Raw genomic sequence first — 14,013 nt, 5'->3', positions numbered from 1 at the left:
CTGGAACATGCTATTATTACCTCCCAGCTATCTGGCTCCAAAAATTCTTTTTTCTCTGTAGCTTTCAGGAACTCGTGTAAAGTTACTAACCGGTCCTTGTTGACGTCGATCTAGTTAAAGCAAAAATAAAATGTAACACATCTTTGACCAATACAAGACACTTTGAGGGGGCTGAACCTACATTTATAAAGCAACTTAATCATGTGATTGTTTTTTCATCTTAAACCAGACCTACTTTCATTTTCAAGTGCAAACCTGCAACTTTTTTCAATTGGTTTTGATTCTGCTTTCCTTTCCAAATGCTTGCTTTACTACTGTCTCTCTCACTGGAATGTCTCACTAAGACATTAATGCAGGATTAAGTTGAACACAGTCTTATGTTTCTGAGCTGTGCCAACTGCAAGCCAGGATTTCTAATACATCTATAACCTCGACATCTAGGATTTAGTTCTCTTGGCCTTTCAACTCCAAACGAAGCTCATACTAAACGCTGACTGAAAACTTGCTGCCAATAACTGTGATCCATCCTAACCTTCCATTTTAGTAGCAGGAAACCAGTTAAACTGTCCCAGAATCCTTCCTTCAGGGCCTCCCTCTGACTAATAGAAGCACAACCTCAATGCACTCCTCAAGCTTTAGGGAGAACAGCTGGGTGTAGAAGTGCTGTTGCTGGAGGACACCAGCTCTATAGAGCATCATCCCTTCCCAACACCCCTGGGAAATATCTGCAAGAATGAATGTTGACATACGTTTCTGTCAGACTCCTTGTGAAGTTGGGGGAGGGCTGGATACAGGCAAGAAAGCACTGACAAAATTGTTCAGCTTGGAGCTGTTCTGACACATGTATAAGGCAGGCTAAGGGAACAACACAGAGGCCAGCCCTGTGCTACTCCATGCCCCAGGATTCACAGGTAATATCTGTGGATCCTGGGACATCTGTAGAGATCTCCAAGCCTGCTCCACTGCATGATTATTCTGGAACTCAGGAAATGGGAACATGGACTTTACCAAGCAATTTTATCTATCCAGCATCTTGTCTGAGTGATGACAAGAGATTGCAGCATAGTATGCTTTGAATTAATTGTATGCCTGTGAAGCAGTATAGAGTAAAAATGGGCAAAATTTCCCTCTGACTTCAGTAGGATTGCACAGGTACAACAGAGCAGGATTTGGCCAACTCTGTTAACCTTCAGACCACACCTCATTCATAACATGCTCTCTCATTCTTAGCCTTTCTTCTTCCATTTCCACCATATCATCCTCTTCATTTTTGGGATCATATACTTTCTCCAGCTGAAAATAAATGTAGTAAACATTAGCTGAAAGAAAGGACTGCTTACTCAGAATAGAGCACATTTGAGACAATGATGTAAAATGTTGCTTAAAAACAAAGCTTCACCAATTTGAACCAGCCCTGACATTGATATGCTTTTGCATTACATTTAGCTGAGGCACTTTTGACTGAACAGTAAATCTGAAGGGAAATGATTGTTCTAGGTAAAGAAATAATTTATTTTAGCATAATTTTAAGCAGAAAGTGAGCTTTTCAATGGTATGAAGCCAGTTGTTAATTCAAGTGGACTACTGTAATGTCCTCTACACAGGATTATATTTTAAATTCACATGGAAATCTAGACCCCGATCCTATGACTGCCTTAGTGCAGGCGAGGAGCCCAACTGACTTCAATCAAACCCCATGTGGGCACAGAGGTGGGACCATATGAGGTCAATTGCAGGACCTGGGTGTAAATCTGGTGCTGAACCCAGTGTCCATTTGTTAAGTGGTGCCTCTTTTTGTGTGTATTGTTGTTCTGTACTCCTTGACCTGCACTGGCTAACTATAGTTTTTGGAGTGGATTTTTCAGATTATGGTTCTAATTTACAAAACCATAAGTGTTTGGCAAACACCCATCTAAAAGACTGCCTCTCTCCCCATTGGGAGCCCCACTGGTATAGGAGAGGAGGCTACTGGCAAGGTGCTCTCTGTAAGGGCAGCACAGTTTAGAATTCACTCTGCTTTGGCCCATAATAGCCTGAGTTTGTTAACCCTGAGGGCATGTTGTCAGGTCCATCTCCGCTCACTGGCTCATGAGAGTCTGTGGCAGAGCAAGATATTGAACCCACGACTCCTGAATCCCAGCCCTCTGCCTTAATCGCTAAACCATTGTTTCTCTCCATTACTGGTGTGCTGAATAATTTTAGAGTGTCAAGGTCACTCAGACCTGGGGATAAATGTTCTTGTTCATAGTCTAAATCAAAATAAAATAAGTAAATGTCCCTTTAGAAAGAGAGGGGACGCATCAATATATTGAATGCTCTGAAATGTTCCTTTTTTTTTTTTTACCTCTTTAGTAAACAGGGCCTCTAATTCTTGCTCATCCAAGAAGCCATCATTATTGACATCTAGAAAAGTACAAGAATTGAAAATATAAATGCAGTAAATACAGAAGATAATGAATACAGTAGTTCACAATGGGTCAGATAAGCAGATGCCAGCAGAGTCTAGAGTGGATTAACCTCTGTACCTAATAAGATGCTGAGTACAGAGTATGACATGGAGATTATGCCACTTAACCATAAATCAGGCCATGGTTGGTCTGCACTGGATTTCTGGCAACTTGGATATTTACTTATGATCAGATAAGGCTGCAAGGATTCCGCTAACTCTCAAATAAGAAAAGCTAAAAGGCATCTAAAGCTAAAAGAAACTGCTAACCAAACAGATCATAATGGGGCTCTAGGCCCTCTGTCTTTTGGGGGGATTTATTATTTTCATTTTGGGGGGATTATTTGTAGCAATTTTTGAGTTTTATGTAGAAGTCCAAAAATGGGTTTTTTTTCAGGGCTTTCTTCTTCTATATACTGTAATCTCTTTGTAATGTTCCCTAGTGTGCTTTAACATAGTACTGTTTCAAACAGTCCTATGCTGAAGTGCGTTAGGAAACCTTTGGTGTGCACTGTCAGGATCTACACAGATTCCTGTAGTCTGCATTACTGCTCTATGTAAACAAACCCTTAACTACAAGTAACCATTTCTGGTGTTATTCCTGTGTCTATTGGATAAACACTGATTTCATTTTTGGGGCAGGGTGTGTTTTTTATTGGTGTTTATTGGTTAAAACCTAAAATAAGAATACCCAGGCCACTCCTCAGTAAGGTATTGCTCAACATGAGAAAAGGTAGCTGTACCTGGGCAAGATTTGTAAATATATCCCGGACCACCAGGAACCTGTGGAAAAGTTTAGCTAAATGTATGGAAGTTTCTCCAAGCAAATTACAGAATTCTGCTGACTGCTATATAAATACTCCATCCTCCCAGTTTAGCATGAGTTTGGCAAGGCAAGGAAATTTATTAAATATTTGGCAACTGTGGATCGGTAACTCATGCTATGTGACGATCCATTCTTAATCTGCATATTATGTGATACTTTCAGGGCCGGCTCCAGGGTTTTTGCCGCCCCAGGCGGCGGGGGAAGGTATGATCGCGATCGGCGGCAGTTCCACTGCGCCGCTTTCTTCTTCGGTGGCAATTTGGCGGCAGGTCTCTCTCTCCGAGAGACCCACTGCCGAATTGCCGCCAAAAAGCCCAACGTGCCGCCCCTTCCCCTTGGCCGTCCCAAGCACGGGCTTGCTGGGCTGGTGCCTGGAGCCGGCCCTGGATACTTTAATGGTTGAGAGAATGTCTAGTCTAATTCAAATAAGTGTTTATATACTATTTAAGTTAGCTGCATCAGAGAACTTATATGTTAATTTTTAATGAGAAGAACTGGCTATTTCTGTTTTGGTGAAACTGACACAAAAGAAGAAGCTATAGGCTCTACTTAGATTCCTAGGAGAAAAGAAATAAAATCTAATACTTTTTTGAATGTGAAGTAGAGTGGCTAAATTGCATAGGACTTTAATATACTCATAAACCAGGATTAAAAAAGGTCAGGCAGACAGTTCAGAAATTCTTTGCTTTAGTTGGAGCTGGCATTAGTTTCAGCTTGTGCATTTTTTTTCCCTTTGTGAACTGGGTGAGTCAAAACCAAAACCAAACCTAGTTTCCTCCATTTGTTTCTGTTCAGCCCTTCATTAAACCATCAGCATAATGCCAGGCACATCCAGCTGCTCAAGTAAGGGCCTGCCTACACAGTGGGGTAATGTGCTGTACAAGAGTGTTATTTCTAAAGCGTACTGAGATGATGTACACTTATTGAAAGATTTGAAACACTACTACATTCAAGCATACCAGAGAACCTTTAGCATACACCAGCAGGGTCTATACAGACCAATTAATGCACAACACATTAATGCGCTTTAGAAATCAGCTGCCATAGAGCACATTATCCCACTGTGCAGATGAGGCCTAAGTGCCTTTGCATACAGCTCAGCAGTGAAGTAGTTAAGTGATGAGATTTAGGAATGTGAACACCCTATTAAGATCAATGGGCAAAGCTTATACCTCTCTGCTACCGTTTCAAGTTCTGGCTGCAGAAACCAGAAATAGTAAAGGCACCTTTATTTATTTTTTAGAGGACCCAATTCTCTGTGCTTTTCCGGAGGTAGAACAGGTGTGGGCAAACTACGGCCTACGGGCTGCATCCAGCCCTTCAGACGTTTTAATCCGGCCCTTGAGCTCCTGCCGGGGAGTGGGGTCTGGGGCTTGCGCTGCTCCGGCCAGGAAGCCGGGTCGGGGGCTTGCCCCACGCCGCGCATGCCATGGCTCTGCATGACTCCCAGAAGCAGCAGCATGTCCCCGCTCTGGCTCCTATGCGCAGAGGCAGCCAAGGGGCTCGGCATGCTGCCCCCACCCCAAGCGCCACCCCCGCACCTCCTATTGGCCGGGAATCGCGGCCAATGGGAGCTGCAGGGGTGGCGGATGGGGCAGGGTGCGGAGCTGCCTGGCTGTGCCACCACATAGGAGCTGGAGAGGGGACATGCTGCTGCTTCCGGGAGCTCCTTGAGGTAAACACTGCCCGGAGCCTGCACCCCTGACCCCTTTCCGCACTCCAACCTCCTGCCCCAGCCCTGATCCCCCTCCTGCCCTCTGAACCCCTCGGTCCCAGCCAGGAGCACCCTCCTGTACCTCCAACCCCTCATCCTCATCCCCACCCCAGAGCCCATACTCCCAGCCGGAGTCCTTGCCCCCCGCTTCCTTCCACACACCCTAACCCTAAATTTTGTAAGCATTCATAGCCCGCCATACAATTTCCATACCCAGATGTGGCCCTTAGGCCCAACCCTGCAGTAGAATGAGCCACACTCTGTTTACTGAGCTAGACTGAGATGGTGGAACTGCAAGTTCATTTATACAGTCCTTCTGTGGCTCATCCTGATGGCGTAGTTTGTGGGCAAAATGACAACTAAAGACTTTCCCCCTAAAAAAAAAATAATTACCCGGCAACTGAAGTACCAGCTGTCTTTTAAACCTACTGCCACATACAATTATTGCATTCCTCTTGGAGATACATGAGCTCTTTTTGAAAATATAACCTGTTTGTATCTATTGGGTTTCCGGGAAACGGGGCGGGCAAAGCCCGCCCCATGCTAACAGAAACCCCCCCCAGCCTAAGGGGAGGTACCACAGGGCCTCAGAAACCCACTAATTGCGGGGGACAACGAATAAAAGAACAGGGACAGGAGTGTGGTCAAAGGGTCATAAGAAGGGATCCTGACGGGGACACCGAGCAGAGAACCCCGGACAGCGCCCACTGCTCCTCAAAGGCGTCAAGGGAGCCAGCGGACGCCGCCCAGAGATCCGGAGAGGGGGGCGCGAAGCCCGCCCCCATGCTGCGGATCCCCCCCCAGGGGGAGGGATCACAGGGCCACGAAAAAACCACTAAGTGCGGGGACAACTAATAAAAGAACAGGGACAGGAGTGTGGTCAAAGGGTCATAAGAAGGGATCCTGACGGGGACACCGAGCAGAGAACCCCGGACAGCGCCCACTGCTCCTCGAAGGCGTCAAGGGAGCCAGCGGACGCCGCCCAGAGGAACTCCGCCCGGCTAACCTGTTTGTACTATTGGGTTATCCGGGAGAGGGGGCGGGCGGAAGCCCGCCCCATGCTAACGGATCCCCCCCCCAGCCTAAGGGGAGGATCCACAGGGCCACGGAAAACCCACTAAGTGCGGGGGACAACTAATAAAAGAACAGGGACAGGAGTGTGGTCAAAGGGTCATAAGAAGGGATCCTGACGGGGACACCGAGCAGAGAACCCCGGACAGCGCCCACTGCTCCTCGAAGGCGTCAAGGGAGCCAGCGGACGCCGCCCAGAGGAACTCCGCCCGGCTAACCTGTTTGTAGCGGGGTGGTTACCCGCTCCTGCCATTTGGGGCTTGAAACAGCCCAGGAGAGGGCTGGGACGGGGGAAGGGAGCAAAGCCCTGGCTGATTGGGGGAAGTGGCTGCAGCTGGGGCCACGCCCCAAACAGACTAACCAGGCCTTATAAGAAGGCCTGGGCAGCCAGAAGCTCAGGAGTGGCTCTCTGCTTGTAGAGAGAAGGGCCTGGCTGCTAGGGAGCTGAGGAGGGTACTGGGAGTGGAGCAGGGCTGGGGGAAGGCTAGAGGAGCTGGGGCGCTCCAGCCTGGAAACTCCCCAGGCTGCAGGCCTAGCTGAGGGCCTAAGACCAGTGCTGGGGCTGCAGAGGGGCAGCCCAACTATAGAGAGAGGCAGCAGGTCCAACCCAACCTTGCCTGTGATGAGTGGTGTATACTGCAGTCTGCCCCAGGGAGTGGGGCTAGATAGTAACTGGCAGCAGCCATACACTGAGGTGGGTGGGGGTTCCCCTGGGTGGGGAGACCCAGAGTGTGAGGGTACTGCCAGGGGGGCAGCAACCCAGAGAAAGGGGCACTGGGGTCCTGGAAGGGACATGAGGGGCCAGTGGCAGCAGGACACCAGCTTGCAGGGGGTGCTCCAGGATGCTGGAAGAGCTGATGACCAGCAGGAGGCGCTGCAGGGGTGAGTTGATTCCCTTACACTATTGAATTTTTACATTGCTCCACTTGATAGTGTAGCAGTACAATAGTACATTCACCCAATGTGGTGGTAAGTGCTCTTGCATGAACAGTTTGAACTTGACAAAACTGCTGATTTACTCCTTTTTGTCCTTCTGGACTCATCCAAATAGCTGGTGTGACCAGATTTTTCCCAACAGATGATAACACCTTCTAAACAAATAGATAATGCAAGAATCAATTGATTTACACCTTTTAAACTAAATCTAATCTCTTACCATGTAACTTGAAAAATGTCTTTGGATTGAAGTCATTAGGATCCAGCCCATCCGACTCCTCCCACACCTCTTTCAGTTGGTCTTTGCTTCCCTGTAGATTGGTTACAAATAGAAATCACTCAAAGTAATGACATGTAATTTTATTGCCCTAAACTGGAGTTAAAGTTTCTCAAAAAGGCTTTTCAAAAACCTTTGGAATGGCCCTGCTTTATAGGCCTAATCCAAAGCCCACAGAAAGCAGTGAGTCTTCTTCCATTGACTTCAATGGGTTCTGAGTCAGGCTCTATGTTGTCACAAGGCAGAGGGGTTGAGGGTACAATGAAGCAGCATTCCGACTCTGGGGAAAAGGAACCCCTGGAATCGCTTTGCACAGCCCCTCATTTAGGAACTATGTCTAAAGTGAATTTCAGTCTACTCTTATTGCCCAGAGGGAAGGTAGCTGTAATGTTGGGATTTGCAATGTAAACATGGGTGGTGCAGAATAATCCTGAATAATCTCTGGTGTCTTTATGAGCAAGCATTTTGCCAGTATATCACATTGCTGTATACCAAACACAGCAAAGATAACAGGTATCTAGGGTAGGGTTTTCTAAAGCGCCCAGGACTGGTTTCTCTCTTTCCATCAAATTCAGTGGTAAAACTCTCGCTGATTTCAAAGGGAGCAGAGTTTGAGCCTTTTGAAAATCCCATCCACAGAGTATTAGTCTTTATTCCCCATTTTAATGCTGATCATATGTGAATGAACAAGGTGTTATCCAGGCCTGTTTTGTTATAAGCCGTTGCCCTTTGGTATGCAAAGCTTCCTCTAGCAGAATAAGAAACGTGTAAACACTGTATCCTTACAGGATGATTGACTTTGGGATGATCTCCATGCTTTTTCTTCATCTCCTCATATTTGGATTCCTCTTCCCGTCTCTTCTCTTCATTCAGTGTTTTTAAATATTCTCTCCTTTCATGTTCCTTCATCATCTCGTATTTCTTAAATTCATCGTGGCGTGTCTTGTCATAGTTTTCCAGGTCACTTGTAGCCTACAAGAAATGTTTATGCTGAAAAGACTGTATTGCTTAGAAGTGTGAATGACTGGCCATATTGCCATTGCTTTGCCAAACACGAGGTAAACTAATTGGGGATCATCTTTCAACAGAGTGTAGCGTAATATCCGCCTCTCCCCACACTACTTGTTCAGCAAAAGCAATCACTTTCACATAATTTAATATTCTAGGAATCAATTGAGTTGCATTCCACACCCATGCATTGGTTTAAGAGGAGGCAGTAATGCACCCTTACTCTCCTCTGTAGGCTACCCACGTTGTACATAGGGCCATTACTCTCCATCCCACACAGATGGGCAGGGACTGGAGAATAGACAGTTTCGACCCCTTTCTCCCTACATATGTTTCAGCCAGTGCAGCTGAACTGGCATGGTGAGGGAAATAAGATGCACCAGGTACAAGGCTAGCACAGTGCACTTCCTCCAGGAGCTAAGAGGTAGCAGGTACCAAACATCAGAGGATTTAAGACCTGGGAGGGAGAGGAGTTATTTTAAGCTAAGGGTTAATGTTGGCACAAGAACAAATGGATATAAACTGGCCCTCAGCAAGTATAGGCTTGAAATTAGACAAAGGTCTCTAACATCAGAGGATTGTAGTGCTGGAACAGCCTTTCAACAGGAGTAGAGAGGGGCAAAAAAACCTAAATTGTTTGTAGACTGAGCTTGATAAATTTATGGAGGATATGGTACGATGAGACCCATTAGCAAATAACTCCTACGGCCAGAGATGGGGCATTAGATGGGGATGGCTCTGAGTTACTACAGACAATTCTTTCCCAGGTGTCTGGCTAATGGGTCTTGCCCACATGTTCAGGGTCTAACCGATCGCCATATTTGGGGTTGGGAAAGAATTTTCCCACAGGTCAGATTGGCAGAGACCTTGGGGGCTTTGGACCCTCTTCTGTAGCATGGGGGACAGGTCACTTGATGGTATGAATTAGAGTAAATGGTGGATTCTCTGTAACTTGGAGTCTTTAAATCAAGATTTTAGGACTTCAGTAACTCAGCCAGAGGTTATGGGCCTATTGCAGGAGTGGCTCGGTGGGGTTCTATGGCCTGTGATGTGCAGGAGGTGAGACTAGATGATCAGGATGGTCCCTTCTGGCCTTAAAATCTATAAGACTCTCGGGTGTCCCTTGCTCAGGGTTCATAGCAACTCTACAATCGAGCCCTTAACCTGTAACGACAGATTACTTTTAAAACTGTGAGTGAAAATGGATAATATTTGAAAGTCTGTGTTAAGGCTCATCTATGTGGAAAATTCTCAAATAGCTATTTCCTGATTAACTTCACGTGTGGACATTGACTCTAGAATAAGAGTGCTTTATTATGAATCAGCGTAATCGATTTTAAAATAGTAAATGCTACTGTTATCACTCCCGGTGTTTGTTCCAGGATACAAATGTCTATGGTTTACCGCAGGGTTTAGTGAACAAACATGGAGTCACATGTCAGGGATGGTCTAGGTAATGCTTAGTCCTACCATGAGTGCAGGGGATTGCACTTCTATGTTTGTGGACTGTCCAGACTTATATTTACAATCATGTAAATTAATCTGAATGAACTGATTGCCAATTAGAGTTGAAACAGGACCACATGCCCAGTCCAGACATACCCTTATGGGGGGTTAGTTAATGCAGACTTGCTTATGCTTGGAAGCAGTTTGCAGCTTGTTAGTTTTCAGTTTTTGATGTTAATGTATTTAATAGTATTAAAGAAAGTTCAGCTTTCTCATGCTGTCCCCTAAAGGATGTTCAGATTCACCTGATACTGCCTCTCCAGTTATTTAGAGTTCATCTCCGAAATTCCCCACATTTTTCAAAACAATTATAGAGGAAATGGCCCCCTAAGGTATCCCTTAAATTGTGTAGTTCCAGCTGGTAAATGAAAGCAGACAAAGGTGGAATGGTTTAAGAACAGAAAGAACTGCTAGTTAAGAACTTCCCTCTCTCCCTACCAATCAAAAATTTTTCTGAAATGATGCTCCTAAGTGGTAAGACTTTTGGAAAGTTTCTTAAGAGTAAATTAGGAGGAGTATTTTAACTCACCAAATTCTCCGTGCAAAAACATTCAACCAGCTTCTAATGTCAGATGTACAGTGCTATGTGCTGCATACCTGAGGTTAAAAATCTATCTTTCCACGAGAAGCAATTTTTCACTATTGAAAAAAGCCATGCTGCACTCTCAGCCAAACTGCATCTCACTGATATGTCAGCTGAGCAAGAACCACACCTGTGATTGATATTTATTTAATCTCTACCAGACCCACTAAGTGCCCATTAAGCAACTTTTAGTATCGATATCTGAAATTCAATTGTGTTGTGGTATTGCAGCTTGCCATACACAAGATAGGTCCAGAAATCTATATGGCCATTTTGAAAGGAGCAATTGTTACCTTGTATCAAGGATCGGCAATGCCCTGGCGGTCCAGGCCGGTTTGTTTACCTGCCATGTCCACAGGTTCGGCTGATTGCAGCTCCCACTGGCTGTGGTTTGCCGTTCCAGGCCAATGGGGGTGGCGGAAAGCAGCGGCCAGCACATCCCTCGGCCCACGCCACTTCCCAGAGCCCCCATTGGCCTGGAGCGGTGAACCACGGCCAGTGGGAGCTGCAATCGGCCGAACCTGCAGACGCGGCAGGTAAACAAAGAGGCAGGGGCTTACCCTAGCAGGCCATGTGCCAAAGATTACTGATCCCTGCCTTATATTAAAGTCATTACGTGACGAACTGAAAGTAATTTAGGGATAAAAATGTACTTTGAAAATATTCTACAGGCATAATACACTTCTATCAAAACTGAACTGAATTTACATGCCCTTGACAAGTCATGTTTTGTTCCCAAAGCTGCTCACACTGGCACAAGAATGAGAATGCTATAAGATGTTACCTGAAGATTTAACAGGTTCTGTGGCGAACACATGTCAATGGCATAGAAGCTTTCCAATACACAATGGAGCCAACTAAGTTCCTCTAAGATTAAGATCTGTGTGGTATTTACAGAAGATTGGTATAGATAAAGTAAAAGGATTTGCTTTCATTGCAGAGAAATACATGATCAGTCATAGCAAGTGAACATCTACAATACTTCAGATCTAACACTCACTGCTTTGATCAACATATCTAAATCTTTAGATTCAAACGTGTCAGGATTCTGGTGGTTGAGGTGTTCAAACTGTTTAAGGAGAGCTTGATGGTCTATGCCAGTGTCTGAAAGAACAAGGTAAAAATATGTTTTTAAAACATTATTTTGAACATAAAACATATCAAACAAGTTTGAAGGAGAGAGTTCTGGAAGTTAAGTTTTCAAACACAAGCCTGTGATATACAAATATTTGAGGCTCCTTAGGGACTGGATAGGTATTTGCAATTTGAAAGAATAGCAACATTTTTAGACTAGCATTGCTTAAGGAAGATTGGTGAGCTTCACTGAGCCTCTAGCAATTTGCACAGGCACTCCTCCTACCAAGATGGAGTACTGCATTTTTACACTGTAATTTTAACATGCAGAAATTAAAGCAGATATCACAAGTATTTCAAGCTTCACAATCCAGAATAGACACTGCACTACTAGTTCTTGCAAATGAGCATATAAATAAAACAGCTGATTCTGTAGTTGTGACGGGGTCAGTTGAAGTGCCAAATTGCTGACCAGCATCATCCAGCTGAACTAGGGTCTTAGGGCTGACTCCTCACCTTACACCTTGAAAATCACCTCTACCTGGCCAAAGTGGATGTGGAACAATACCAAATCAGAATGGCAGCAGTTTAGATTCCTTTTGTACTGACTACAACGTGCAAGGCAGTAGGGAGTCAGGCCCTGTCTCCAAATAAGGTGCTGCAAACATTTCCCCCTCCCTTTTGTAGGGGCTGCTTCCAACAATATAAAACATGCAAGTATAGCAATAGCATCAAACACTTCTATGCTACCAGAGTTTTCCAAATGCTACTGTGATTTTGGTCAATACACCCATATAACGCTCTAGACCAATATTACGTTGAACAGCATCTGTTCTGTTAAGTTAGGCATGACGGTCATGTCCAGTGATTCTAGAAGTCTATCAATTTTTTAATTGGGCAGCCTGTCAAGATGGCTGAACAAAAAAAGAGAAAACGTTTTATCTGTATAGGAGATTGTAGGACAGTCTCCTTCAACTTGTTACCCTTTAGTAAGCTAAAGATAGTCTTGTCACATCTGTGCTCTGTTTTTTACCATCACATGCCAGCAAACAGTGACCAGTGCATATTTCAACCACCATTCCTCCACTGTGAGATCACTTGTGCCTAAATACATTCTCTGATGAATCACTGTTTTATAAAGCATTTTTTAAAAGTGCAATATTAGATTTTATCTTTCCACATTAATGCTAAACCAGACAAAAGGTTCTTATCTGATCATTTGAAAATGGAACACTGTGAAAATACATCCAGCTGGGGGATATGTTACCTTATTACTGTAGTATAAGCACCTCACAATCTGTATTGTATTTATCCTGTGAGGTAAAGTACTGTCACTCACATTTTATGGACGGGCAACTGAGGCACAGAGATACTTGCTCGAGGTATACAGATCCCATATATGTAATGGTGACAGCATTGTGATAAACTGCAGGCCATATGATACATAAAGTTTAGCACATGGATTCTGTAGGGTATAGGAATTTAAATAGTGTGAGTCCCTAAGAGGCCCTGACTTTCTTCCAGGTTACAGAAACCACCAGAACCTTGCCAAAGATGTATAGTGTGTGTGTGTGTGTGTGTATATGTGTGTGTATGTGTGTGTGTATATATATATATATATATATATATATATATATATATATATATATATATATATATATATATATATATTATATATAATATGTATATATATATATATAATGTATATGTAGTTAGGTCTTGCATTTTGTATGTAGTTAGTAAACATGATGGCATGTATTCATATTACATATGTAATGTATATAGCAAAAAACCATAATGGCCTTTGACTGCTTCAGCTGTGTGCTAATTCATCTCTTCCAGGACCACTGCTAACAATCAAATCTCGGAGCAGCTTCAAACAAACAGACACTTGTTCTTTTTCAGACATGCTGTCAGAGAAATATGTCCTAATTTCCACATACACACAACTGTTGAACTCTCCCCACACTAATCTGATGGGTAGCATAGAAAATATTCTATCCTGCATGAGTGTTTTAAGGCTCAATATCTCAAGACCATGTAGGGCTAGACATAGGAGTAACATGCCCATCCCAAACTCATGCTGATAAGACCTTTATTAATCATGGATTTTCTCTGACTTTCTCCCTGGCAGTTCAAAGCAGCCAGAAAGCTGCCCTGACAGGGCATCTCAGAGAATCACCAGGTGGCGTAAAGTCAGCTATAATCAATGGCAGAGGAGGAGTGGGGAATAGCTAAAGGATAATATGCTCTACCACTCCCTAGCAGGCACAAAGGCCCAGATCCATAACGGGATTTTGGCATTGTGAGGCTCAGAGTTGCCATGCTTAACTTTTAGGTGCTCATAAAGTCACAGACAATACTGTGATCCAGAAAGCTTGAGTTAGGCACTTAGGCTCCCTATACAGTGAATGGGGAGAGAGAGGCATCTAAGAATGTGATCCAATAAAAGCCAGCAAGCTAGGCAGCTCCCCACGTAAACTAGCCAGTTGGAAATACCTTAGAGAAGGGGGTGTACTAAGCCACTCCACTCTTGAAGATAGGCAGCTAAGTCCAGGCTGTAGGTTGGAAC

At 44.4% G+C, this 14,013-nt stretch overlaps 1 protein-coding gene across 3 annotated transcripts in view; it reads right to left on the bottom strand.

The window, feature by feature from the left end:
* NUCB2 (nucleobindin 2) overlaps positions 1–14,013 on the bottom strand; it is a 54,842-nt gene that overhangs the window by 14,745 nt on the left and 26,084 nt on the right. For all 3 annotated transcript variants that reach the window (XM_039535364.1, XM_039535362.1, XM_039535363.1), the window contains exons 5-10: positions 11,368–11,471; positions 8,057–8,242; positions 7,214–7,304; positions 2,345–2,403; positions 1,201–1,293; positions 21–110 (exon numbers count right to left, since the gene is read on the bottom strand). In XM_039535364.1, coding sequence (XP_039391298.1) covers positions 21–110; positions 1,201–1,293; positions 2,345–2,403; positions 7,214–7,304; positions 8,057–8,242; positions 11,368–11,471 — 623 coding nt within the window. The remainder of the gene's footprint in view (positions 1–20; positions 111–1,200; positions 1,294–2,344; positions 2,404–7,213; positions 7,305–8,056; positions 8,243–11,367; positions 11,472–14,013) is intronic.

The sequence above is a fragment of the Mauremys reevesii genome, linkage group 4 (genome assembly GCF_016161935.1).
Source record: "Mauremys reevesii isolate NIE-2019 linkage group 4, ASM1616193v1, whole genome shotgun sequence".
NCBI classification, from domain to species: Eukaryota; Metazoa; Chordata; order Testudines; family Geoemydidae; genus Mauremys; species Mauremys reevesii.
This window is presented reverse-complemented; position numbering and strand designations above follow the sequence as displayed.